The sequence below is a fragment of the Dendrobates tinctorius genome, unplaced genomic scaffold (assembly GCF_039654945.1).
Source record: "Dendrobates tinctorius isolate UK_male_01 unplaced genomic scaffold, ASM3965494v1 ptg000334l, whole genome shotgun sequence".
Taxonomy (NCBI): domain Eukaryota; kingdom Metazoa; phylum Chordata; class Amphibia; order Anura; family Dendrobatidae; genus Dendrobates; species Dendrobates tinctorius.
Window position 1 is genome coordinate 4,478,390 of NW_027362000.1, and position 25,031 is coordinate 4,503,420.

Genomic DNA, 25,031 nt, shown 5'->3' on the forward strand with positions numbered 1-25,031 from the left:
GTAATGTATGTAAACAGTGACTGCACCAGCAGAATAGTGAGTGCAGCTCTGGAGTATAATACAGGATGTAACTCCGGATCAGTAATGTAATGTATGTACACAGTGACTGCACCAGCAGAATAGTGAGTGCAGTTCTGGAGTATAATACAGGATGTAACTCAGGATCAGTAATGTATGTACACAGTGACTGCACCAGCAGAATAGTGAGTGCAGCTCTGGAGTATAATACAGGATGTAACTCAGGATCAGTAATGTAATGCAGGGGTCCCCAACCGCCGGTCCGCGGATACAAGGGGAGCCAGGGGCGGTCAGTGGCGCAGTGGGGGCTGGGGCGGCGCGCAGCAATTCTTAGACTGCCCTCGTGTGTAGCGGCGGCCAGGGAGCGATCCAAGCAGCTCCGCTGCCTGCAAGAGGGAATAGCAGGAGCGGAGCTGCAATGACCCGTCCAGCTTCCTGCCCGCGCTTCCTGTCTCTGACTGATACAGAGAGGAGCGCGCTGCTGTGTCAGAGCGAGGAAGCGTGTCTGTGTGTATGTATAATGTGTGTGTGTATGTATGTCTGTCTGTGTGTGTATGTACATGTATGGGTGTGTGTGTGTGTCTCTGTGTTTGTGTAGGTGGAGCCTGGCCCTGGAGGAGATGGGGAAATGAGGAGAAGACAGTGATGGGGAGAGAAGGCCATGATGGGAGTGATGGAGAGATGGCAGTGATGGGGTGAAGGCAATGATGGAGAGACGGCAGTGATGGGGTGAATGCAATGATGGGGAGACGGCAGTGATGGGGTGAAGGCAATGATGGGGAGACGGCAGTGATGGGGTGAAGGCAATGATGGAGAGACAGCAGTGATGGGGTGAAGGCAATGATGGGGAGAAGGGAGTGATGGGGTGAAGGCAATGATGGAGAGACAGCAGTGATGGGGTGAAGGCAATGATGGGGAGAAGGGAGTGATGGGGTGAAGGCAATGATGGAGAGAAGGCAGTGATGGGGTGAAGGCAATGATGGAGAGAAGGCAGTGATGGGGTGAAGGCAATGATGGAGAGAAGGCAGTGATGGGGTGAAGGCAATGATGGGGAGAAGGGAGGGATGGGGTGAAGGCAATGATGGGGAGAAGGGAGTGATGGGGTGAAGGCAATGATGGAGAGACGGCAGTGATGGGGTGAAGGCAATGATGGAGAGACGGCAGTGATGGGGTGAAGGCAATGATGGAGAGACGGCAGTGATGGGGTGAAGGCAATGATGGGGAGAAGGGAGTGATGGGGTGAAGGCAATGATGGAGAGACAGCAGTGATGGGGTGAAGGCAATGATGGGGAGAAGGGAGTGATGGGGTGAAGGCAATGATGGAGAGAAGGCAGTGATGGGGTGAAGGCAATGATGGAGAGAAGGCAGTGATGGGGTGAAGGCAATGATGGAGAGAAGGCAGTGATGGGGTGAAGGCAATGATGGGGAGAAGGGAGGGATGGGGTGAAGGCAATGATGGAGAGACAGCAGTGATGGGGTGAAGGCAATGATGGAGAGACAGCAGTGATGGGGTGAAGGCAATGATGGGGAGAAGGGAGTGATGGGGTGAAGGCAATGATGGGGTGAAGGCAATGATGGGGAGAAGGCAATGATGGGGAGAAGGCAATGATGGGGTGAAGGCAATGATGGGGTGAAGGCAGTGATGGGGTGAAGGCAATGATGGGGTGAAGGCAATGATGGAGAGACAGCAGTGATGGGGTGAAGGCAATGATGGAGAGACAGCAGTGATGGGGTGAAGGCAATGATGGGGAGAAGGGAGTGATGGGGTGAAGGCAATGATGGGGAGAAGGGAGTGATGGGGTGAAGGCAATGATGGGGAGAAGGGAGTGATGGGGTGAAAGCAATGATGGAGAGAAGGCAGTGATGGGGTGAAGGCAATGATGGGGAGAAGGGAGTGATGGGGTGAAGGCAATGATGGAGAGACAGCAGTGATGGGGAGAAGGCAATGATGGGGAGAAGGCAATGATGGGGAGAAGGCAATGATGGGGAGAAGGCAATGATGGGGAGAAGGCAATGATGGGGAGAAGGCAATGATGGGGAGAAGGCAATGATGGGGAGAAGGCAATGATGGGGAGAAGGCAATGATGGGGAGAAGGGAGTGATGGGGAGAAGGGAGTGATGGGTGAAGGCAATGATGGGGAGAAGGGGGTGATGGAGCACTCATTCAAAACCTATGGTGAGTTGAGTCACATTATAAATGTTATTTAATTATAAGTATGCACTGCTACACTACAACCGCGTCCATAGCCCCGCCCCCTTATGACCCTTATGACCAAAGCCCTGCCCCTGCCACACCTCCATCCCCGCCCTGCCGGGCCATGGAAGAATGGTCTTGCTTGAAACCGGTCCCTGGTGCAAAAAAGGTTGGGGACCACTGATGTAATGTATGTACACAGTGACTGCACCAGCAGAATAGTGAGTGCAGCTCTGGAGTATAATACAGGATGTAACTCCGGATCAGTAATGTATGTAGACAGTGACTGCACCAGCAGAATAGTGAGTGCAGCTCTGGGGTATAATGCAGGCTGTAACTCAGGATCAGTAATGTATGTACACAGTGACTGCACGAGCAGAATAGTGAGTGCAGCTCTGGGGTATAATACAGGATGTAACTCAGGATCAGTAATGTATGTACACAGTGACTGCACCAGCAGAATAGTGAGTTCAGCTCTGGGGTATAATACAGGATGTAACTCAGGATCAGTAATGTAATGTATGTAAACAGTGACTGCACCAGCAGAATAGTGAGTGCAGCTCTGGAGTATAATACAGGATGTAACTCAGGATCAGTAATGTAATGTATGTACACAGTGACTGCACCAGCAGAATAGTGAGTGCAGTTCTGGAGTATAATACAGGATGTAACTCAGGATCAGTAATGTATGTACACAGTGACTGCACCAGCAGAATAGTGAGTGCAGCTCTGGGGTATAATACAGGATGTAACTCAGGATCAGTAATGTAATGTATGTACACAGTGACTGCACCAGCAGAATAGTGAGTGCAGCTCTGGAGTATAATACAGGATGTAACTCAGGATCAGTAATGTAATGCAGGGGTCCCCAACCGCCGGTCCGCGGATACAAGGGGAGCCAGGGGCGGTCAGTGGCGCAGTGGGGGCTGGGGCGGCGTGCAGCAATTCTTAGACTGCCCTCGTGTGTAGCGGCGGCCAGGGAGCGATCCAAGCAGCTCCGCTGCCTGCAAGAGGGAATAGCAGGAGCGGAGCTGCAATGACCCGTCCAGCTTCCTGCCCGCGCTTCCTGTCTCTGACTGATACAGAGAGGAGCGCGCTGCTGTGTCAGAGCGAGGAAGCGTGTCTGTGTGTATGTATAATGTGTGTGTGTATGTATGTCTGTCTGTGTGTGTATGTACATGTATGGGTGTGTGTGTGTGTGTGTGTGTGTCTCTGTGTTTGTGTAGGTGGAGCCTGGCCCTGGAGGAGATGGGGACATGAGGAGAAGACAGTGATGGGGAGAGAAGGCCATGATGGGAGTGATGGAGAGATGGCAGTGATGGGGTGAAGGCAATGATGGAGAGACGGCAGTGATGGGGTGAAGGCAATGATGGAGAGACGGCAGTGATGGGGTGAAGGCAATGATGGAGAGACGGCAGTGATGGGGTGAAGGCAATGATGGAGAGACAGCAGTGATGGGGTGAAGGCAATGATGGAGAGACGGCAGTGATGGGGTGAAGGCAATGATGGAGAGACAGCAGTGATGGGGTGAAGGCAATGATGGAGAGACGGCAGTGATGGGGTGAAGGCAATGATGGAGACACGGCAGTGATGGGGTGAAGGCAATGATGGAGACACGGCAGTGATGGGGTGAAGGCAATGATGGAGAGACAGCAGTGATGGGGTGAAGGCAATGATGGAGAGACGGCAGTGATGGGGTGAAGGCAATGATGGGGAGACGGCAGTGATGGGGTGAAGGCAATGATGGGGAGACGGCAGTGATGGGGTGAAGGCAATGATGGAGAGACAGCAGTGATGGGGTGAAGGCAATGATGGGGAGACGGCAGTGATGGGGTGAAGGCAATGATGGAGAGACAGCAGTGATGGGGTGAAGGCAATGATGGGGAGACGGCAGTGATGGGGTGAAGGCAATGATGGAGAGATAGCAGTGATGGGGTGAAGGCAATGATGGAGAGACGGCAGTGATGGGGTGAAGGCAATGATGGAGAGACGGCAGTGATGGGGTGAAGGCAATGATGGGGAGAAGGGAGTGATGGGGTGAAGGCAATGATGGAGAGACAGCAGTGATGGGGTGAAGGCAATGATGGAGAGACAGCAGTGATGGGGTGAAGGCAATGATGGGGAGAAGGGAGTGATGGGGTGAAGGCAATGATGGGGAGAAGGGAGTGATGGGGTGAAGGCAATGATGGAGAGACAGCAGTGATGGGGTGAAGGCAATGATGGGGAGAAGGGAGTGATGGGGTGAAAGCAATGAAGGCGAGAAGGCAGTGATGGGGTGAAGGCAATGATGGGGAGAAGGGAGTGATGGGGTGAAGGCAATGATGGAGAGACAGCAGTGATGGGGTGAAGGCAATGATGGAGAGAAGGCAATGATGGGGAGAAGGGAGTGATGGGGTGAAGGCAATGATGGGGAGAAGGGAGTGATGGGGTGAAGGCAATGATGGAGAGAAGGCAGTGATGGGGAGAAGGGAGTGATGGGGAGAAGGGAGTGATGGGGAGAAGGGAGTGATGGGGAGAAGGGAGTGATGGGGAGAAGGGAGTGATGGGGAGAAGGGAGTGATGGGGAGAAGGGAGTGATGGGGAGAAGGGGGTGATGGAGCACTCATTCAAAACCTATGGTGAGTTGAGTCACATTATAAATGTTATTTAATTATAAGTATGCACTGCTACACTACAACCGCGTCCATAGCCCCGCCCCTTATGACCCTTATGACTAAAGCCCCGCCCCTGCCACACCTCCATCCCCACCCTGCCGGGCCATGGAAGAATGGTCTTGCTTGAAACCGGTCCCTGGTGCAGAAAAGGTTGGGGACCACTGATGTAATGTATGTACACAGTGACTGCACCAGCAGAATAGTGAGTGCAGCTCTGGGGCAGGCGAGTATGAATGACAGATATATTATAGAGATACACTGCTCAAGAAAAATTAAGGGAACACTTAAACAACAGAATATAACTCCAAGTAAATCAAACGTCTGTGAAATCAAACTGTCCACTTAGGAAGCAACACTGATTGACAATCAATTTCACATGCTGTTGTGCAAGTGGAATAGACAACAGATGGAAATTATTCGCAATTATCAAGACACCCTCAATAAAGGAGTGGTTCTGCAGGTGGGGACCACAGACCACATCTCAGTACCAATGCTTTCTGGCTGATGTTTTGGTCACTTTTGAATGTTGGTTGCACTTTCACACTCGTCGTAGCATGAGACGGACTCTACAACCCACACAAGTGCCTCAGCTAGTGCAGCTCATCCGGGATGGCACATCAATGCGAGCTGTGGCAAGAAGGTTTGCTGTGTCTGTTAGCGTAGTGTCCAGAGGCGCTACCAGGAGAAAGGCCAGTACACCAGGAGACGAGGAGGGGGCCGCAGAAGGATAGCAACCCAGCAGCAGGACCGCTACCTCAGCCTTTGTGCAAGGAGGAACAGGAGGAGCACTGCCAGAGCCCTGCAAAATGACCTCCAGCAGGCCACAAATGTGTCTGCACAAACGGTTAGAAACTGACTCCATGAGGATGGTCTGAGTGCCCGACGTCCACAGATGGGAGTCGGCTTCTAACCGTTTGTGCAGACACATGCACATTTCTGAGAAATGAGGATGAATTAACTCATGGAGATCAACATCCAACACTGCGGAGACACCATCACGTTTCTCAACGCAGTGATTCTAGAGCAATGCCCCCCATCCCTTATGGGAGACACCATTACGTTTCTCAACGCAAGCAATGACTAGCCAGGTCTTTCCCCGGGAAGGAACAACCATGGGAAGGGCAGTCTCCAATGAAGTTATTGCTTGCGTTGAGAAACGTAATGGTGTCTCTGTGGCTTGTGTGTTTTGCATATTTTTACATATTTCCCATAAGGGATGGGGGCATTGCTCTAGAATCACTGCGTTGAGAAACATGTGATGGTGTCTCCGCAGTGTTGGATGTTGATCTCCATGAGTTCATTCATCATTTTTCACAGTCTTTTACTAGACTCCACACTGATGAGGGGCAATACCCCGAAACAGCTGTCTCTGGATGGATACCATGTTTTGGCATAGGTGGTTTCCTTCATTGGAGACTGCCCTTCCCGTGGTTGTTCCTTCCCGGGGAAAGATCTGGCAAGTCATTGCTTGCGTTGAGAAACATGTGATGGTGTCTCCGCGGCTTGTGTTTCACATGCACATTTGTGACCTGATAGAGGACATTTTGCAGGGCTCTGGCAGTGCTCCTCCTGTTCCTCCTTGCACAAAGGCTGAGGTAGCAGTCCTGCTGCTGGGTTGTTGCCCTCCTACGGCCCCCTCCACATCTCCTGGTGTACTGGCCTGTCTCCTGGTAGAGTCACCAGGCTCTGGACACTTTACTAACAGACACAGCAAACCTTTTTGTCACAGCTCGCATTGATGTGCCATCCCGGATGAGCTGCACTACCTGAGCCACTTGTGTGGGTTGTACAGTCCGTCTCATGCTACCACGAGTGTGAAAGCACAACCAACATTCAAAAGTGACCAAAACATCAGCCAGAAAGCATTGGTATTGAGTTGTGGTCCCCACCTGCAGAACCACTCCTTTATTGAGGGTGTCTTGATAATTGCCAATCATTTCCATCTGTTGTCTATTCCACTTGCACAACAGCATGTGAAATTGACTGTCAATCAGTGTTGCTTCCTAAGTGGACAGTTTGATTTACTTGGAGTTATATTCTGTTGTTTAAGTGTTCCCTTTATTTTTTTGAGCAGTGTAATATATAAATATACATTCTGTAAAATATATAAGTGATATAGTTTATCACCATGTTACAAAACTATCCAAGGAGAGCAGACAAACCCGTGACCAGGACAGTAGTGAGGATGAACACTACACACTTTATCACCAGTGATCATACATATCGTGTGACAATGGGGGATGGAGCTGCAGCAATTTACCACGGATCGGTCTTCATTTTGTTTTTTTAAGGCCTGAAGACAAAAATCACATTTACCCGATGCCAAAGATCTCTGATATTCTAAATCTGCACTGAGGCGCTAATAAGGCAGTAAGTGTGAACGCTCCCCAGATCCAGCCCACCCATGTTACTGAATGGAGGACGTTACAGCATGAGGCGGCACGAGGACAATGGAGGGGGTGACGTCACACAGTACACGCATGTACCGAGAGAAGGGTGCTGGCCAGGATAGGCAGCCAGGTGGACGGCCGATACAGGGGGCACAGGAGGGTCTTGCTCTTCAAGTCTGATGGATTTTCTGTTCTTTGCTGGAAACAAGGTATAAGGTCAGAAGGACACGACAGTGCGTGAGTGACAACAGCGTGGACATTGGGGTACCCTAAGACTAGACTAAAAGTGGATGCCTAGTACAGACCGTATTCCCTATAAGGACACAGAGACCCCAGGGAAAGGACCCCTCTATGACCCCGACAATGGTGTTACTGTCATAGCAGCTCTTGATGCGGTCGTCCACACACTACAGGGACATCCGGACAATGTCCTCCGCCTCTGCTCACAGTCAGGGGATCACTGGAGGGGGATCTACATGCAAGAATGTGCGGCTGTTCCGATGCACAACAGACACCCATCAGCCATCTCACCCGACCGCGCTATACTCAGGAGCGCTCCCGTATACTCTATTACACTCCTTATCCGACAGAAAACCAAAGGGATCAGCAGGCCGATCCTCATCTCCACAGACAATTTGTTGAGGGCGAGTCGGAAGCCCCCATTCATTTAGACTGTCAAAGATCGGAGGGGTTCACGTCACGCTTGACTAATAAGTACAGGGCCATAAATGACCGAAGCTTCTGCTCTGATCGCATGCAGCTGTGCATGTCATATAGGAACGTACAGCAAATAGGAAAAATCTCAGCCCCCAGATAGGAGACAGTAAGCTGTGTGAGGTTTCCCCAAAACGAGCAGAGGTCTCCTCCGGCGCACACTTACCGTACGGATACTGAAGCACGGACAGCGCCCCGTTACTGTACTCCTCATGGGAGAACTTGTCATTACTGAGACACTTATCAAACTCGTCAGATCCGACCATCACGGGAGTCCGGGAAGGAGAATCTAAGGAAGGAGCATTAGAGCTAAATCTGTTGTGTGCAACAATAGTATGGAACTGCAACTCCCAGCATTCCCTGACAACTGACCAAACCACCATAGAGTCACCGGTGGCAGAACATTAGCAGTGGTGGAGTGTGGGCTGCAAGCGCCCGGACAACTAGTCCCGCACTGAACCCCTTAATATATAATATGTGTTTGTGAGAAGTATGTAAAAACTGAGCGTTGCTGCCTATGCAGAGTAGAGCAGCCGCCAATGACAAACTCGCCTTGTCTGCTGCGCTCTGCATAGGATCCAGCAGCACCGATAGAGATGTCAAGGCAGACACTGGCTACATCCCTCATCTATCTCGCCGGCCGCCATTCACTGCTCCAGGAAGGCAAAAATTATTGCTCCCCCACTGGACACAAGTCACACAGATAAGACAGACACTTACGGATTAAAGGCTTCCACTTGATCCTGGGCAGAGATATTATAGCGTTCCCATCGTTTCTGGTATCCAACGCTGTGGGATTAACTGGGAATTTCTCCGATGGGCGAACAGAGGCCTGTAGGTACAGCTGCCCCCGGTACATCCCTGCAGGTGGGAGAGAGACATCAGACAAGTCCATCACTTACACCAGAAAGTTAAGAGGCAGCTAAAATGTTAGTGAAATTAAAGGGGATGTCCACGACCATGTTTTATTGTACAAACGTCCAATCGTGGTCTTTAAAAACCACACAGGTATCTACTGGACCGCGGTTGTCCTGACCTGTGGGTGGGGAGGACATCAGCAGCTGTATATGGAGCGGAGGGAAAGCGGAGTAATCGGCATCACACGTACCGAGGTAGAAGCTGGACTCTGTAGCTCCTCTCGCCGCTTCCACCAGATCCTCCTCATCCTCCAGGACATCATCATCTGATGAGTAACTGGTGTCATCGAACAGATTGATGGGCAAGACCTTCCCATCCTGGACTAACCAGGCCGACGCTATGGGAGTGCAGAACTGGAGAGAGGAGACCAAGAAGTGTTAAAGGGGTTCTCTACAAGTAGGGATTGTACGAGGCCGCAATCTGTGGGTAAACTCAGCACTAAGTGTTCAGTTTACCAGCGGCGCCACCACTGGAGAAAGGAAGCATTGCACACCATTAATGGGCTGTCTGTAGGATCCAATACGGGAACCCCAGAGACATGTACATGTAGAATATAGCACAGGACCCCCAGAGACGCCTTTTGTAACTTCTCAAGAACTCTGCTTGCCATTAGTGAATTAAAACATTTGATAAATGGATTCAAAGCCACCAGGGTTAATACTAAAACACAGATAAGGGTTTGTAACAACTACATGCATTTTGGAAGCAAATAAAATCTGTATGAAGGTTAAAGCCTTTAAATGGGAAGAGAAACCAGTTCAGATATAATGTCCAGATAACCCAGTATAAAGCAGGCAGCCAGGACTCAGAACCATGCACTAGCAAAGCCACCACTAATGGCCTTGTGCCTATTTGGGCATATAATGGAGCTCCGCTGGGTTCCATGCCTATACTGTGCCCACCACCCCCCCCCCGTACACAGGAGACGATGCCACTCTGTACCTGGTGCTCCCACTCCAGTTGTCCCAGTTGTCTGTTAAAAGCCATGACCTTCCAGTCGGCCACAGAGATCTTGATGACCATGTCCTTCGTGCCTACTTCCTGGTCGTCGACGTCCATGATGATTTTGGAGTCATCGGTGCCACCGCTGGGTTCGATGTGACCTTCAATGAAACCCACAACTGGCTCAACGTCTGGGATGTAACGCAGCTCGAAATGACCGACGCTAAAATTCCACCTGAGAGGAAGTAAAGGTTCAATTACGGAAGATATATGGGATCGTCAGGACCATCATCCATCACCACATCGGGTCGTCCGAGCAGATAGACCTCATCCATCACCAAATTGGAAAGAACCAGAAGCCAGATCCTCCTGGGCCGGGGGAACAGAGAGGGAACCAAAGCCCTCAGATGACCACATAGCCTTCTAAATAGGACAACGGTGGCAGAAATGCTCTGCTCACGTGTTTTTTTTTTGTTTTTTTTAACTCCTTATTTAATACTGGTAAGATCACAACTGGACATGTAAATAGAGCCTAAACGATTGGTGGGGGGGTGGGGTCCAACGTCACAAAAATAAGTGAAGATCTACAGCCACATCCATAGTCTCATGGAAGAGCAGGGCCCCATGACTACTGCGGCCGCCCATTACCCCACTATGCCCCAAATTAAAGAACTCACCAGCCCCTTTATATGAAACCATGTCCGAGGGGCACTTACTTTTCACTCCCGCTGCGGGGTCCCACTGCTCGCACGGTTTTCTGCTTCCGATGTAACAGTAGGATGTCGTCCTGCTCAGTCTCCTCTTCGTTCCACCGCCGGCAGCCCATGGCGGAGCAGATGTACTTCACCTGTCAAGTGTGCACACGGCACGATTATGTAAGTAAAGTCGTCGCCCCGGGGTAACGGCAGATTGTAACTCGGCCGCCTGCATTCTCCTGGCCTGTGATGACTCACCTTACCGCTGCTGGCACTCAGCCCGTAAGTAGTCAGGGACTTTCCTCCAACTAACACGACGTCGTCCCCAAACTTGTACGACGACTCCAGGAGGGACTCCACCGTGAAAGGGACAGTTTCCATGCTCTCTCTGTCCCTGTCCCACTGAAAGAGGTCTCCATCCAGGGAGGGGATTATCATCTTATTCCCGAAGACCTAAAGAGAGAAGAACGGTGATGTTATGGGGGAGACAAGAGGGGAGCACCTTCTATAAGATCAAGCAGGGAACTGCCCTCATCTGTGCGAATAGGGATAGAAGGAGGGGCGGAAAATACGGGTACGACCTATAGAGTATGATTGGTATCAAAGTTGACTTGTAAAGATCTCAGAGGCCCATAAGATGCAAGCGAGTCAGCACGGCCCTAAATAAGTCCCACCCGACACGTCGGCTTCAATACATTTATGCATTACCCAGAAACACAAAAGCTGGAGAAACTTTACTCAGATCTCAATGTTGTAACATCCCTCTGAAGAGGTAATGCTTACATTTCCAAGAGAAATAACAGGAAAGCACAAAAAGAAAAACGAAGAACGAGTACAACTTTACATAAATCAATAAAAGCCTCGATGAGGAATAAAAAGGCAGATAACGAGGTGATAACATGAAGAAAAGTTCCTGAATCCCACCGAGATCACTGAAGAAATTACAATAAAAAGCTGCGACATGTTAGAGGGGGATAATGAAGAAAAGCTCCTGTATCCCACTGAGGTCACTGGAGAGATGACCGTAAGAAGCTGTGATCGAAAAGAGGGGGCAACAACATGAAGAGAAGCTCATGCATCCCTTTGAGATCACTGGAGAGATGACAGTAGGGAGGAGCTGTGATACGTTAGAAGGGTGATAACATGAAGAAAAGTTCCTAAATCCCTCTGAGATCACACAGGGGAAAAAAAAAAAAAGGAGAGCAGAAAGCCATGATCAACGAGGGGGTGGAGGAGAGGGGTGACAACATGAAGAGAAGGTCCCGAATCCCACCAAGATCACATAGGTGGGAAAGAGGCCAGTAACATAATGGTGATCGATAGGGGGAGGAGGAATTTTCTGTATTTCCACCAAGACCACTTAAGGAAAATAGGACAGTGAAGAGCTGCAACATGTTAGAAGGCTCAAACACTAGGGAGAAAGTAGCGCAAACAGAGCCTTATCCGACACTGTTGTAATTATTAATCAGATTATGCCAACCTGAGCTATGATTTAAAAAGGTTTTCAAATCATTACACAACTGTTGCGGATCCAATGGTCAATACACCACAGCGCGGGAGATATCCACAAATCATTCCTTGTCTTCCACATGTTAGAGGGGTGATAACATGAAGAAAAGCTCCTGTATCCCACTGAGGTCACTGGAGAGATGACCAGAAGGAGCTGCGACATGTTAGAGGGGTGAAAACATGAAGAAAAGCTCCTGCATTCCTTCTAGGATCAATGGAGGTCACGAGCCAAATGACTAAAACTGAGCTCTACCTTGGCTATACAGTAAAGCTTCTTCTGCCGCTCCATGAAACCCCCACGTTCTGACCCCAAATATTGGACTGAATGTTCAGAGCCGAGATTCTGGAGTGCAGGTTATACCCCTATATCCCACGCCATGCAGAGGGTGACAGATGCCCTAAAATAAAAATATGAGAGCAGAAATCATTCACAGAAATGTAGCTCACGGTATCTGGGTGGATTATGGAGCAAAAAAAAAAAAATAAAAATTAAAGATGCAAATTGTTCAAGGGGATATAAAAACAGAAGCCAAAATAAAGGAGTGTTTTACAGGGGGGCCGCCATGTCACACATTACTGCTGGCCGGGTGCTCAGGTGCCAGAACAGGGGCGATGAATATTTATGAATGAGCTACAACCGCGCCGTTCAGCGTCGGCCCCCGGGGACTGTGGGAGGTGAAGGCCACTGTAGCTGCCGGATGACATCAGCCCCCTCTGTGAGGACATTACCTCACCCCTCATGTAATGAGTCACGGGGACGAGCGGCCTCAGTCAGTGAAGGCAAACACCGCCGCCGGCACACAGATAATGAAGCCGCCTGACACGAGGAGCAGCCATGAGGTGGATCCCCTGCAATAGAAAAACCCCATCTGATCTTGTAGAGATAAGAGCGCGGCTAATCCTGCACCGACAATAGGCTGACAGGTGATCAGTGCCGGGCTGAGATAACGACACCTCCCCGAGCCATTAGTGACATCCCCGAGGACTCGACGCTGGATGACGGAATGTCACTTGTTCTCGCCGGCACCGGGACAGGTTTGATCGGTTGATCCTTAGTGATCTTACAAGAATCCAAGTGATCAAGCCATTAAAAGGAAAAACAGACACTAGGTCTAGTGTGTGACCTGCCGATTCGCTAGCAGCGGCTGTGCGCAGCGTGTCCTGAGGGTATGTCAGAGGGCCACGGTGCCTGTGCAGCACAGGCAGGATATCAGACTATGGGGTCTCATCATATACATCACCGGCCACCACAGCATTGCCGGGCCTATTACAGCCATGCTGCAGGGCTCCACCACCTAGTGACAGCGTGTCATCTGTGCCACTGGCTGGGCGCAGCGGTCCGTCCTTAGGGTCCTCTCTGATGAGACAAGCCTTTTAATCCACCAGTCATACTCGCCTACCGTACCCATGTAGAGCCAGTGCTGGGGTTGTGGTCACTGCTGGCAGTAACGTGACGGAGCAGCACCTCGTAGAAACATCACAGGCTGCAGCGGTCAGGCAACTGAGAAACACCACCACTTCCTAATGCCGCAAAGATAAGGAGCGTCCTGGACCGGATCCAGGCAGGTGTCAGTAGGTGGGTGACAAACTTCTCATATACCCTGCTGTGAGGGAGGCAGCCACGAGCCAAAGGGCAGCCCGCGCCAAAGAGCAGCCTGCGCTGCTGGGAAACAGGCAGTCGCGAGCCACAGCACAGCCCGTGCAGCAGGGAGTGAGAGGCAGGCGCCAGCCAAAGAGCAGCCCGTGCCGCAGGGAGTGAGAGGCAGCCGCGAGCCAAAGAGCAGCCCGCGCCGCAGGGAGTGAGTGGCAGCCGCGAGCCAAAGAGCAGCCCGCGCCGCAGGGAGTGAGAGGCAGGCGCCAGCCAAAGAGCAGCCTGTGCCGCTGGGAAACAGGCAGCCGCGAGCCACAGTGCAGCCCACGCCGCAGGGAGGGAGAGGCAGGCGCCAGCCAAAGAGCAGCCCGTGCCGCAGGGAGTGAGAGGCAGGCGCCAGCCAAAGAGCAGCAGGGGCCGCAGGGAGTGAGAGGCAGGCGCCAGCCAGAGAGCAGCTCGCGCCGCAGGGAGTGAGGCAGGCGCCAGCCGAAGAGCAGCCCAGGCCGCAGGGAGTGAGAGGCAGGCGCCAGCCAAAGAGCAGCCCGCGCCGCTGGGAAACAGGCAGCTGCGAGCCACAGCGCAGCCCGCGCTGCAGGGAGGGAGAGGCAGCCGCGAGCCAAAGCGCAGCCCGCGCCGCAGGGAGGGAGAGGCAGCCGCGAGCCAAAGCGCAGCCCGCGCTGCTTGGAAACAGGCTGCCAACAGCCAAAGCGCAGCTCGTGTCGCTGGGAGAGAGGCAGCCGCGAGCCAAAGAGCAGCCTGCACCACTTGTCTGAACTGTCAATCATCAGGAGTGCACTGCACCCAAGCAAACAAGAAGCCAAAAGGAATGGAGATCAGCATGCACATGACGATTACCGTATTTTTCAGACTATAAGACGCACTTTTTTCCCCCCCTAAAAAATTTGGGGGGGAAAATGCGGATGCGTCTTATAGTCGGAATATACTTACAAGTAGAGTGGCAGCAGCAGGAGTCGGGCGGTTCTGCGGCGGTCCCACGATGCAGGGCAATGATCACACTCCCTTCTCAGACTGGTGTGGCAGGTGCGGCGGTGATGCTCTGCATCAGCATTTTGTGAAAGCCAGGAGGCCAAGCACAACCATTGCTGCGATGCGGTGGCCTCTGGGAAAATGGCCACCAGAGGCAGCTCATGCTCAGAGTGAGATCTTGGGAGATTTCAAGAAGAGATCTCGTTGCCACGATCTCAATCTGAGAGTGCACATCCCCTGGCAGCCATTTTCCCGGAGGCCACCGCATCACAGCAATGGATGTGCGGGGCCTCCTGGCTTTCACAAAATGCCAGTGCAGAGCCCCCTGCACCTTTATCACTGCAAAACCTGCCACACCAGTCTGGGATTGGAGTCATATCGTCGGACCCCGCTCCACCGGCGCTGCTGATCCCCCCCCTCCCGGTAAGCTGAATTCGGACTGTAAGACGGACTCACAATTTTTTTCCCTATTTTCCTTCTGAAAATTTGGGGTGCGTCTTATAGTCTGAAAAATACGGGTAAATAGGAAATCTTACAACACACTTATGGAGGGCCTGACATCAAATTTTACTCTCCTCCTCTATCAAAAATACACCTCGAAAACACAAAGAGGAGTATCTTTACGCAATCAGACCTTCATCAGATACGACAGCCGTGTTAGAGCAGACATTTTATTCCACCTCCTGCCCGAGGACCCAGACGTACCTCTGGTTTACTGAGGCTGGAGGAGACGAGAGACCCCGAGCCCACGTCCAGGTCCCACTGCTTCCTGCCATGATTGTCTGCATCCAGCGCTGCGATCCTCCCATCCAGTGTGCTGATGATCACCAGGGATCTGGAAAGGGAGAGAAAAAAAAAACCTTTAGTGAGGAGAAAAGTAACTATATCAGGGGAGGGGACTACAAATACCAGCATGCACATATTCTACAAACTCTGACATTTCTTCATTACATCACTGACTGGAGATTTTCCTCACTTGCTGCCCCTATGAGGTCAATGGAGGACAGAGAAACGCAGAAGACGCTGGAAATCCCCCTCCACAGATGCGCCAGCTGCTGCACTGGAAGCCTGCTCCTAAGCACACAGCACTGCTGCTGCACTGGAAGCCTGCTCCTAAGCACACAGCACTGCTGCTGCACTGGAAGCCTGCTCCTCAGCACTGCTGCTGCACTGGAAGCCTGCTCCTCAGCACTGCTGCTGCACTGGAAGCCTGCTCCTCAGCACTGCTGCTGCACTGGAAGCCTGCTCCTCAGCACACAGCACTACTGCTGCTGCACTGGAAGCCTGCTCCTCAGCACACAGCACTACTGCTGCTGCACTGGAAGCCTGCTCCTCAGCACACAGCACTACTGCTGCTGCACTGGAAGCCTGCTCCTCAGCACACAGCACTGCTGCTACAGCGCCATTATTCCTGTCACTATAGATTCTTTGAAACAACCTCATCACAATTCACATCTGCCATATTCTAGGATTTCCATATTAAAAAAAGGGGAGTCCCCCACCATACCGCATGTTAGGGGGGAGCTATAGGGGGGCGCCCCATAACACCGCGTGTAGGGGACGAGCACGTATACCGCCGTACTACTATTTCCAGTGCTGACAGATCCCCCTCTAAAGCCAAGTTTACGTATTCAGACTACAATCTGAGCAGAGTTGCCCCTTCATACAAGCTATCAGGGTATGAGCACCCATACCCTCAGATAGAATTGAGGACGAACACATTTGCAGTGACCGAGACCACCGTGATGGTGCGGTACACAGACGATAGCACCACATCAATAGGACTATGGACCCCATTCTAGCTAAGGCCTCTTTCACACTTCAGTTTTTTGCATCAGTTCCAATCCGCCAAAAAGTCAGACAAGCGGATCCGTTCTTAACTGATGTGAACGGATGGCACAGGATCCGTTTTGAGACGGATCCTGAAAATGAGGAAATTTAAAGGAAACGCTGCCCGCGAAAGAGAGAGCGCGAAAGAGAGAGCGCGAAAGAGAGAGCGCGAAAGAGAGCGAAAGTTTCGGGTTAAATGAGTGTCTGGAGGATCCGCCAGAGAAAAAAACGTTACAAGCTCCGTTTTGAAATCTTTGAGGATGGTGACGGACAGCAACTTTTGGCGGATCCTCAAAAAAAACGGATGCAACGGACGGCAATCCGTCACAATCCGCCATTAATGCAAGTCAATGGGGAAAAAAACGGATCCTCAAAAAAAAATTGAGGATCCGTTTTTTTTCAAAACCTGGCGGATTGTGACTGATTGGAAAAAACTGAAGTGTGAAAGAGGCCTAAGGCATCCCATGGAGAGACTAGAAATATATTTAGTGGCACAACCCCTTTAAATGGATCCTGGATCACTTAGGTCATCCATATCAGATCGTTGGTGGTCCGACCTCCGACATCCCCCAGAGCAGAGCGCTGTGCACTGTAGTGGCCGTCCTCTGGTAGTGCAGCTCAGATCACATTCACTTCAATGGGTCGGACACCCAAGGAGCTGGTCAATGTCAAAGTCGTGGTAAATTCCCTTTAAGTACGACTCGGGAAGTTAAAGAGAAAAAAAAAAAAAATTAAAAAAACTGTTTGCGAGTAAAAGTAAAAATCACTTACTCCTCAGGAGTCACCCAGCTTTCCTGGAGGCCCGACAGGTAACAATAAGGCTAAGTTCACACGAACCGAAACTCTTGTGGAAATTACCGCGAGAATTCCGGAATTCAATTCCGCGGGAAAATCGCATTTTAAATTCCCGAGATTTTCCCGTGGAAAAACTAGCGTTTTCCAAGCGATCTGTAGCATCGCTTGGAGAACTGATTGACAGGTTGGTCACACTCGTCAAACATAGTGTTTGACAAGTGTGACCAACTTTTTACTACTGAGGCTGCCTATGCAGCATCAGTAGTAAAAGATAAAATGTAAAAAAAAAAAAAAAAAAATGGTGTTATTCTTACCTTCCGACGTCCCGCGCAGCCGTTCCCAGTAATCCTTTGCGAAAATGCCCGCGATGATGTCTCGCGGTGATTCGCGATGACGTTGCGCGAATGACCGCGAGACTTCGCGATCCCGCGAGAACGGACGCCATTGCGGGCATTTTCGCAAAGGCTTACTGGGACCGGGAGCGTGGAGAGAGGCGGGAAGGCTGCGCGGGACGCCGGAAGGTGAGAATAACAATATTTTTTATTTTAAATTCTATTTTTTACAGGGATATGATACCCAAAGCCCGGAGGACAGTCTCCTCTCCTCCGGACCGTGGGTACCATCCGCAAATGTTCTGCTTACTTTTCACATGGTGGGCACAGCCACATGCGGAACGTAAGCAGAACAATGCATTCCTATGGGTGCGGGATCGCCGCGATTCCGCAAAATTAATGAGCATGCTGCGTTTTTTACCGCGAAGCAATTCCGCCGCGGTAAAAACCACAGCATTAGCACAGCATTGCGGAATCCCATAGGAATGCATGGGATGCTTATTTTTCGCGGCAAAATCGCGCAGTTAAAACCTCCGCGGAAACGCGAAAAAAATGCAACGTGTGAACTCAGCCTAAGGTTACCATAACCAGATTTCCCGCATCATGTTCCCACATGCTTTATGCATCCATTAGCCCTCTGTGTCTGTACTGTCACACACTTAACATTATGGCTGGTCCATACAATCAGGGCAACTGTTACCACCCACCTTTCGTGTCTCCCTCTTTCCTCATAGATTGTAAGCTTGCGAGCAGGGCCCTCATTCTTCTTGGTATCTGTTATGATCTATGTGATTATTGTTATGCTGTAATGTATATTGTCTGTACAAATCCCCTCTGAAATGTAAAGTGCTGGGGAATATGTCGGCGCTATAGAAATAACATTTATTATTATTATATTATTAAGGTTGAGTGCAGACGGACTTTTTAGTCCTGCGGATTTTTCTGCGCAGAATGGAAGAAATCCGCAGTTCAAGTGACCTGCATTTTTCCTGCGGTTTTCCCCCTGCGGATTTGGTGACAGGGGAGATGGAAAACCACACAAAAGAAGTAACATGCTGCGGATTTTGTACCGCAGGAAAACCGCGCGGAAAAATCTGCAGCGTCTGCACAGCGGGTTTTTCTGTTCATTCATTTTAAGGCTACTGTACATCACAATGCGGATATGCAACGTTTCTGTGCGGTAAAATCCGCTGCAAATCTGCATCGTGTCCACACAGCCTAACTACGAGGGTCTCCAGGAAAGCTGGGTGACCCCTGACGGGTAACATTACTTCTCAGGACTCCAGGAAAGCTAGGCGACTCCTGACGGGTAACATTACTACAAGGGCGACATGACGCTGACTGGAGGATTACTGCAGTGGTTGCTAGAGAAGAAGAAAAAGTGCCGGCAACAAGGCGACAATTCCCTCCGCACCCTCCTCTGTCATCTAATTGCCCCCAAGGGGCGGACGAGGGAGCAGAAATAGCCCGGATGGCACAGGAGCAGCAAAACCAACACCGCCCAATAATCAGGAGGAGGAATTGAAAAAGTGCAGAAGGAACGAGGAGAAAGCGACATTTACATGGGTCTGACTCCACTATTCCTGATGTCTGGGCCACCCGCTATGGAAACGGCTCGCCGGGTCTTGTGACCTGCGCTAATATTTACCGTGCGCAGACCAGAACGGAGCGAGATTTACTAATGGGATCAGGAGCCGAGCGGAGATGGAAAATGTAGAGAAGAAACTCATTGAGGAAGAAGCCGGATCACCGGATATTCTGGATTAACGGACGGTTGGAAAAAAGGGCATAAAAGTTACTAAAGATCAAGACGAGACGATAAAGACGTTCCTGGCCGAGCTCAATGCCAGAAGGTGAAGCGGTGCTGCCCGTGAAAGTCTATGGCACCCAAGCTCACCTGCATCAGCCCCATAGACTTAGAATGGAGTGGTGGTCAGGGAATGGTGGGAGTTGTAATCACGTGAGCTTCCAGTCTGGTCCTCTGTGACCCGTCTTGCGGTCGCTCTTGCCCACCGGCTGTGGTCACACTGTGCCCGGCATCTTGGACCCCACATTACCACAAGGTTCTAGGACTTACACCGGGCACAGAGTGACCACAGCCGGGGGTCAAAGCGACCGCAAGACAAGTGGTGGCAGGCACATACTAGACGTGGCTCGTGGCCGTCCTACATCATGTGATTCCGGTGACCAGAGCATCCCCCCCCCCCCCCAATGTCCGCCCGTTCCAGGGGCCCAGAGCTGCCCCCACATTAGTTGGGGATCCTATGGCTTTTTGTCTAGAACTTGGATAAACGGCTCCTGCAGAGTCCTGTGACGACAACGACCATCGCACGTCCTCGCTCCGCTGCATCCAGTGTCCGAAGCTGAACTCGAGCGAGAGTGAGCAGACTGGGGGGACTCGCTAAGGAAAAACCAAGGTTTGGGGACAACGTATTACCCAGTACAGATCTGTATAATGGTCGTATTACGCCAAGGCCTGCGACGGGGACAGGAGGCATCACCGCGTCTGGAGGAAAGACTCATCAGAATCACAGATTTTCCCACGTGAGCCCCCGACGCTGCGGCCGGACCCCTATACCGTACAAGCCGTGACACCGTATACAAGGAAGCCTGGATGCCTTTCCTAATAAATATACCATGATGGGGGTGTTGATCCCGGGACCTCATCTAGTAGCCCAATGTGGAACCGGGAAGGCGCGTTTCCCTAATACAGGGCAATCAGGGTCACACTTCTGGGGTCTTCGCCTCACTGTGGAGGATGGAGAGTGAAAGGTGTCTAACCAGTACGGCGCTCCATACAGGCTACATGTGCGCTCTGCAGTCACAGGGGGCAGCACCCGGGCACTGGCACCAGGGGCCAACAGGTGTGTGGTGCAGGCACTTATCCCACATGGGGCCCCATAGTGCAGCCACATCAGGAGCGGGAAGAGGGGCACTGTACACCAGCGACTGCAGACCCCTATGGGAACAGCGATCTCCTGCAGGGGAACTACAAGCCCCAGCACAGCCCCTGCAGGGAGTAGCAGTCTCAGTGAGGGGCACAATGCCACCAGTGACTGCAGACCCCCATGGACAGCTATGGGAGCAGCGATCTCCTGCAGGGGAACTACAAGCCCCAGCACAGCTCCTGCAGTGAGTAGCAGGGCACAATGCCAGCAGTGACTACAGACTCCCATGGACAGCTATGGGAGCAGCGATCTCCTGCAGGGGAACTACAAGCCCCAGCACAGCTCCTGCAGTGAGTAGCAGTCTCAGTGAGGGGCACAATGCCAGCAGTGACTGCAGACCCCCATGGACAGCTATGGGAACAGCGATCTCCTGCAGGGGAACTACAAGCCCCAGCACAGCCCCTGCAGGGAGTAGCAGTCTCAGTGAGGGGCACAATGCCAGCAGTGACTACAGACTCCCATGGACAGCTATGGGAGCAGCGATCTCCTGCAGGGGAACTACAAGCCCCAGCACAGCTCCGGCAGGGAGTAGCAGTCTCAGTGAGGGGCACAATGCCAGCAGTGACTGCAGACCCCCATGGACAGCTATGGGAGCAGCGATCTCCTGCAGGGGAACTACAAGCCCCAGCACAGCTCCTGCAGGGAGTAGCAGTCTCAGTGAGGGGCACAATGCCAGCAGTGACTGCAGACTCCCATGGACAGCTATGGGAGCAGCGATCTCCTGCAGGGGAACTACAAGCCCCAGCACAGCTCCTGCAGGGAGTAGCAGTCTCAGTGAGGGGCACAATGCCAGCAGTGACTGCAGACCCCCTTGGACAGCTATGGGAGCAGCGATCTCCTGCAGGGGGACTACAAGCCCCAGCACAGCTCCTGCAGGGAGTAGCAGTCTCAGTGAGGGGCACAATGCCAGCAGTGACTGCAGACCCCCTTGGACAGCTATGGGAGCAGCGATCTCCTGCAGGGGAACTACAAGCCCCAGCACAGCTCCTGCAGGGAGTAGCAGTCTCAGTGAGGGGCACAATGCCAGCAGTGACTGCAGACCCCCTTGGACAGCTATGGGAGCAGCGATCTCCTGCAGGGGGACTACAAGCCCCAGCACAGCTCCTGCAGGGAGTAGCAGTCTCAGTGAGGGGCACAATGCCAGCAGTGACTGCAGACCCCCTTGGACAGCTATGGGAGCAGCGATCTCCTGCAGGGGAACTACAAGCCCCAGCACAGCCCCTGCAGGGAGTAGCAGTCTCAGTGAGGGGCACAATGCCAGCAGTGACTGCAGACTCCCATGGACAGCTATGGGAGCAGCGATCTCCTGCAGGAGGACTACAAGCCCCAGCACAGCCTCGGCAGCGCCCCCTGCGGTCACCTGGGTCTGCGCTCCTCCCGGCCGCTCTCCTCCTGCTCCGCTGCAGACTCATCGTCCTCCACGATCACATCTCCGGTGGGAAAGGCAGCGGCAGCCCCGAGTCCCGGCGCCAGAGAGCGGAGCCCGCTGCTCTCCTCCTGCTCCTCCTCCCAGGGGTACCCAGCGTCTCTCCTCGGAGCCCCCTGCTCCACCAGCCCGGCAGCGACCACTCCGAGCAGCACCAGCACCGCGGTCACAGGCCAGCACAGCCGCCGCATCAGGCCCACCATGGCCAAGCGCACATCTGCACGGAGCCCCGAGCGTCAGCGCCGCTCACACGTCCTCCCTCCGCGCCGCCATGATACCTCTCTAGGTAATAGAAGGCTCCCCCGAGTGCGCAGCCAGCAGTCCCGCCTCCGAGCCAATCACAGGGTGAAGAGATGACACATCGCACGTCTATTGGTTACCACACCTGTCACTCTTCTATCTAAGGTCTCCGCCCACCAACAAACTCTGTCCGAGTCTATTGGTGAATGAGTGAAGCGCTGTCAGTCGAGAACGCAAAGCATCACGGGAGGTTCCCTGCGTATCCTCCACCTGTCAGCCAATCACGTCCTTCCATCGCTTCCTCCTTTTTGCACATTTTTTTTTCCGGAAAGCTGATTGGACGAGACCTTCAGTGAGAAGAATGCATTTAATTGGCTGCTGATAACGTCAATAGAAGAAGGAGGCGGGACACTGAGGGGCAGGCAGAGCGCTGATTGGCTCAGACCTCACTACATACGTGGCTGGATTTGAGTGTCTCAGTCGCCGCCATTGAATAGGAAACAGAGTGAGGCCGCCGGGGGCGGAGCTGCGGGTCACGTGGTGGACGGTTCTAAAAATAAAAAGACGTCACTCTTAACCCCTTAGTGACCGAGACAATTTTCCCCCTAATGATCAGCACAATTTGGGAAACATAATTTTTTTTTTTTGTTAAGGAGTTATAAGGGTTAAAAGTTGACCAGAGATTTCTCATTTTTACAGCAAAATTTACAAAACCATTTTTAGGAACATTATTAACCCTTCAGGTGCGTCACCAGCACTAGAGCAACGTGGAAGGAAAGAAATCAGCAGTTCGCTTTTTCACAAAAAAACAAATCACTTTAGACCCAAACTTTTTATGTTCACAAGAGGAACAGGAGAACACGGACCATAAGTCTGTGCTGCAATTTCTCCCGAGCGCACCGATGCTCCGTCTGTGGGGGAGAGCCACTGGGCGCACGGCAGAGCTCGGAAGGAAAGGAGCGCCGTTTAACTGAAGGCAATATTGGCTGGAACCAATGGTGGGCGCCACGTCGGGTTTGGAACCCCCACAATTCTATCTCCAGCCCTAACACAGCCCTACCCCGACCCTAATCCCACAACCATAACCCCGACCCTAATCCCACAACCATAACCCCGACCCTAATCCCACAACCATAACCCCGACCCTAATCCCACAACCATAACCCCGACCCTAATCCCACAACCATAACCCCGACCCTAATCCCACAACCATAACCCCGACCCTAATCCCACAACCATAACCCCGACCCTAATCCCACAACCATAACCCCGACCCTAATCCCACAACCATAACCCCGACCCTAATCCCACAACCATAACCCCGACCCTAATCCCACAACCATAACCCCGACCCTAATCCCACAACCATAACCCCGATCCTAATCCCACAACCATAACCCCGACCCTAATCCCACAACCATAACCCCGACCCTAATCCCACAACCATAACCCCGACCCTAATCCCACAACCATAACCCCGATCCTAATCATTATTATTATGCATTTATATAGCGCCATTTATTCCATGGCTAGGGGAAATCTAGACAAGTATAATAAACATGTGTAAGACAAGGGACACACAGGTACATAAGGAGAGGGGACCCTGCCCGCGAGGGCTCACAGTCTACAGGGATGGGTGAGGATACAGTAGGAGAAGGGAGAGCTGGTTGTGCAGTGGTTCAGTAGACCGAGGATCATTGCAGGCTGTAGATTTGTCGGAACAGGTTGGTCTTCAGGTTCTTCTTGGAGGTTTCCGTTGATGGTGAGAGTCTGATGTGTTGCGGCAGAGAGTTCCAGGGTACGGGGGAAGCACGGGAGAAGTCTTGTATGTGGTTGTGGGAAGAGGAGATAAGGGGGCTGTAGAGAAGGAGATCTTTTCCCTAATGGAAAAATAGATAAAAAATACTTTTTATTATTTTATTCTTTTTATCTAAGGGGGTGTATTATGAGGCTCTGCAGCAGCTCAGGTGTATTATGAGGTTCTGCAGCAGCTGAGGTGTATTATGAGGTTCTGCAGCAGCTGAGGTGTATTATGAGGTTGTGCAGCAGCTGAGGTGTATTATGAGGTTCTGCAGCAGCTGAGGTGTATTATGAGGTTGTCGGGATCCCTCAAATTACTCTTTCATCTGAAGGACCGATGTTCTTGGGTGTGAAGCATCATATGTCTCTAATTAAATCAGCTCCGTGGAGAAGAACTACACAGACACCAGCTGTATGGTACAACTCAGGATGCCTCCAAGACGCCTCTGGCTTATCAGTTAGGCTTCCGTCTTTTATAGTAAAGAATTTAAACATTTTACAGACATGCGCAGTACAAATGATTTTACAACTTGTTTTAGACAAAGAAAGTCATTTAGGCGAAAAAGCAGAGGTATTTGACCTTGGTTCACAAGGGAGATGTCTGAGACATCTCCTTGAAGAACAGATAAGGTTTTAAACAAGAGAATGCAACATAGACAGAACTCAATTTAACTCCTTCAGTTCCTATCAAGGTTCTGCAGCAGCTGAGGTGTATTATGAGGCTCTGCAGCAGCTCAGGTGTATTATGAGGTTCTGCAGCAGCTGAGGTGTATTATGAGGTTCTGCAGCAGCTGAGGTGTATTATGAGGTTGTGCAGCAGCTGAGGTGTATTATGAGGTTCTGCAGCAGCTGAGGTGTATTATGAGGTTCTGCAGCAGCTGAGGTGTATTATGAGGTTCTGCAGAAGCTGAGGTGTATTATGAGGTTCTGCAGCAGCTGAGGTGTATTATGAGGTTCTGCAGAAGCTGAGGTGTATTATGAGGCTGTGCAGCAGCTGAGGTGTGTATTATGAGGTTCTGCAGCAGCTGAGATGTATTATGAGGTTGTG

General features: G+C 51.6%; 1 protein-coding gene across 2 annotated transcripts in view; it reads right to left on the reverse strand.

Moving 5' to 3' along the window:
• EIF2AK3 (eukaryotic translation initiation factor 2 alpha kinase 3) overlaps positions 1–22,298 on the reverse strand; it is a 36,294-nt gene extending 13,996 nt beyond the window's left edge. Inside the window, exons 1-9 of one of the 2 annotated variants that reach the window (XM_073562108.1) lie at positions 21,878–22,298; positions 15,318–15,447; positions 10,784–10,978; positions 10,547–10,677; positions 9,831–10,065; positions 9,079–9,241; positions 8,691–8,831; positions 8,137–8,259; positions 7,353–7,454 (exon numbers count right to left, since the gene is read on the reverse strand). In XM_073562108.1, coding sequence (XP_073418209.1) covers positions 7,353–7,454; positions 8,137–8,259; positions 8,691–8,831; positions 9,079–9,241; positions 9,831–10,065; positions 10,547–10,677; positions 10,784–10,978; positions 15,318–15,447; positions 21,878–22,146 — 1,489 coding nt within the window. In that variant the 5' untranslated portion in view covers positions 22,147–22,298. The remainder of the gene's footprint in view (positions 1–7,352; positions 7,455–8,136; positions 8,260–8,690; positions 8,832–9,078; positions 9,242–9,830; positions 10,066–10,546; positions 10,678–10,783; positions 10,979–15,317; positions 15,448–21,877) is intronic. The other variant, XM_073562109.1, reaches the window with a different exon arrangement.
• Positions 22,299–25,031: the final 2,733 nt, after the last annotated feature.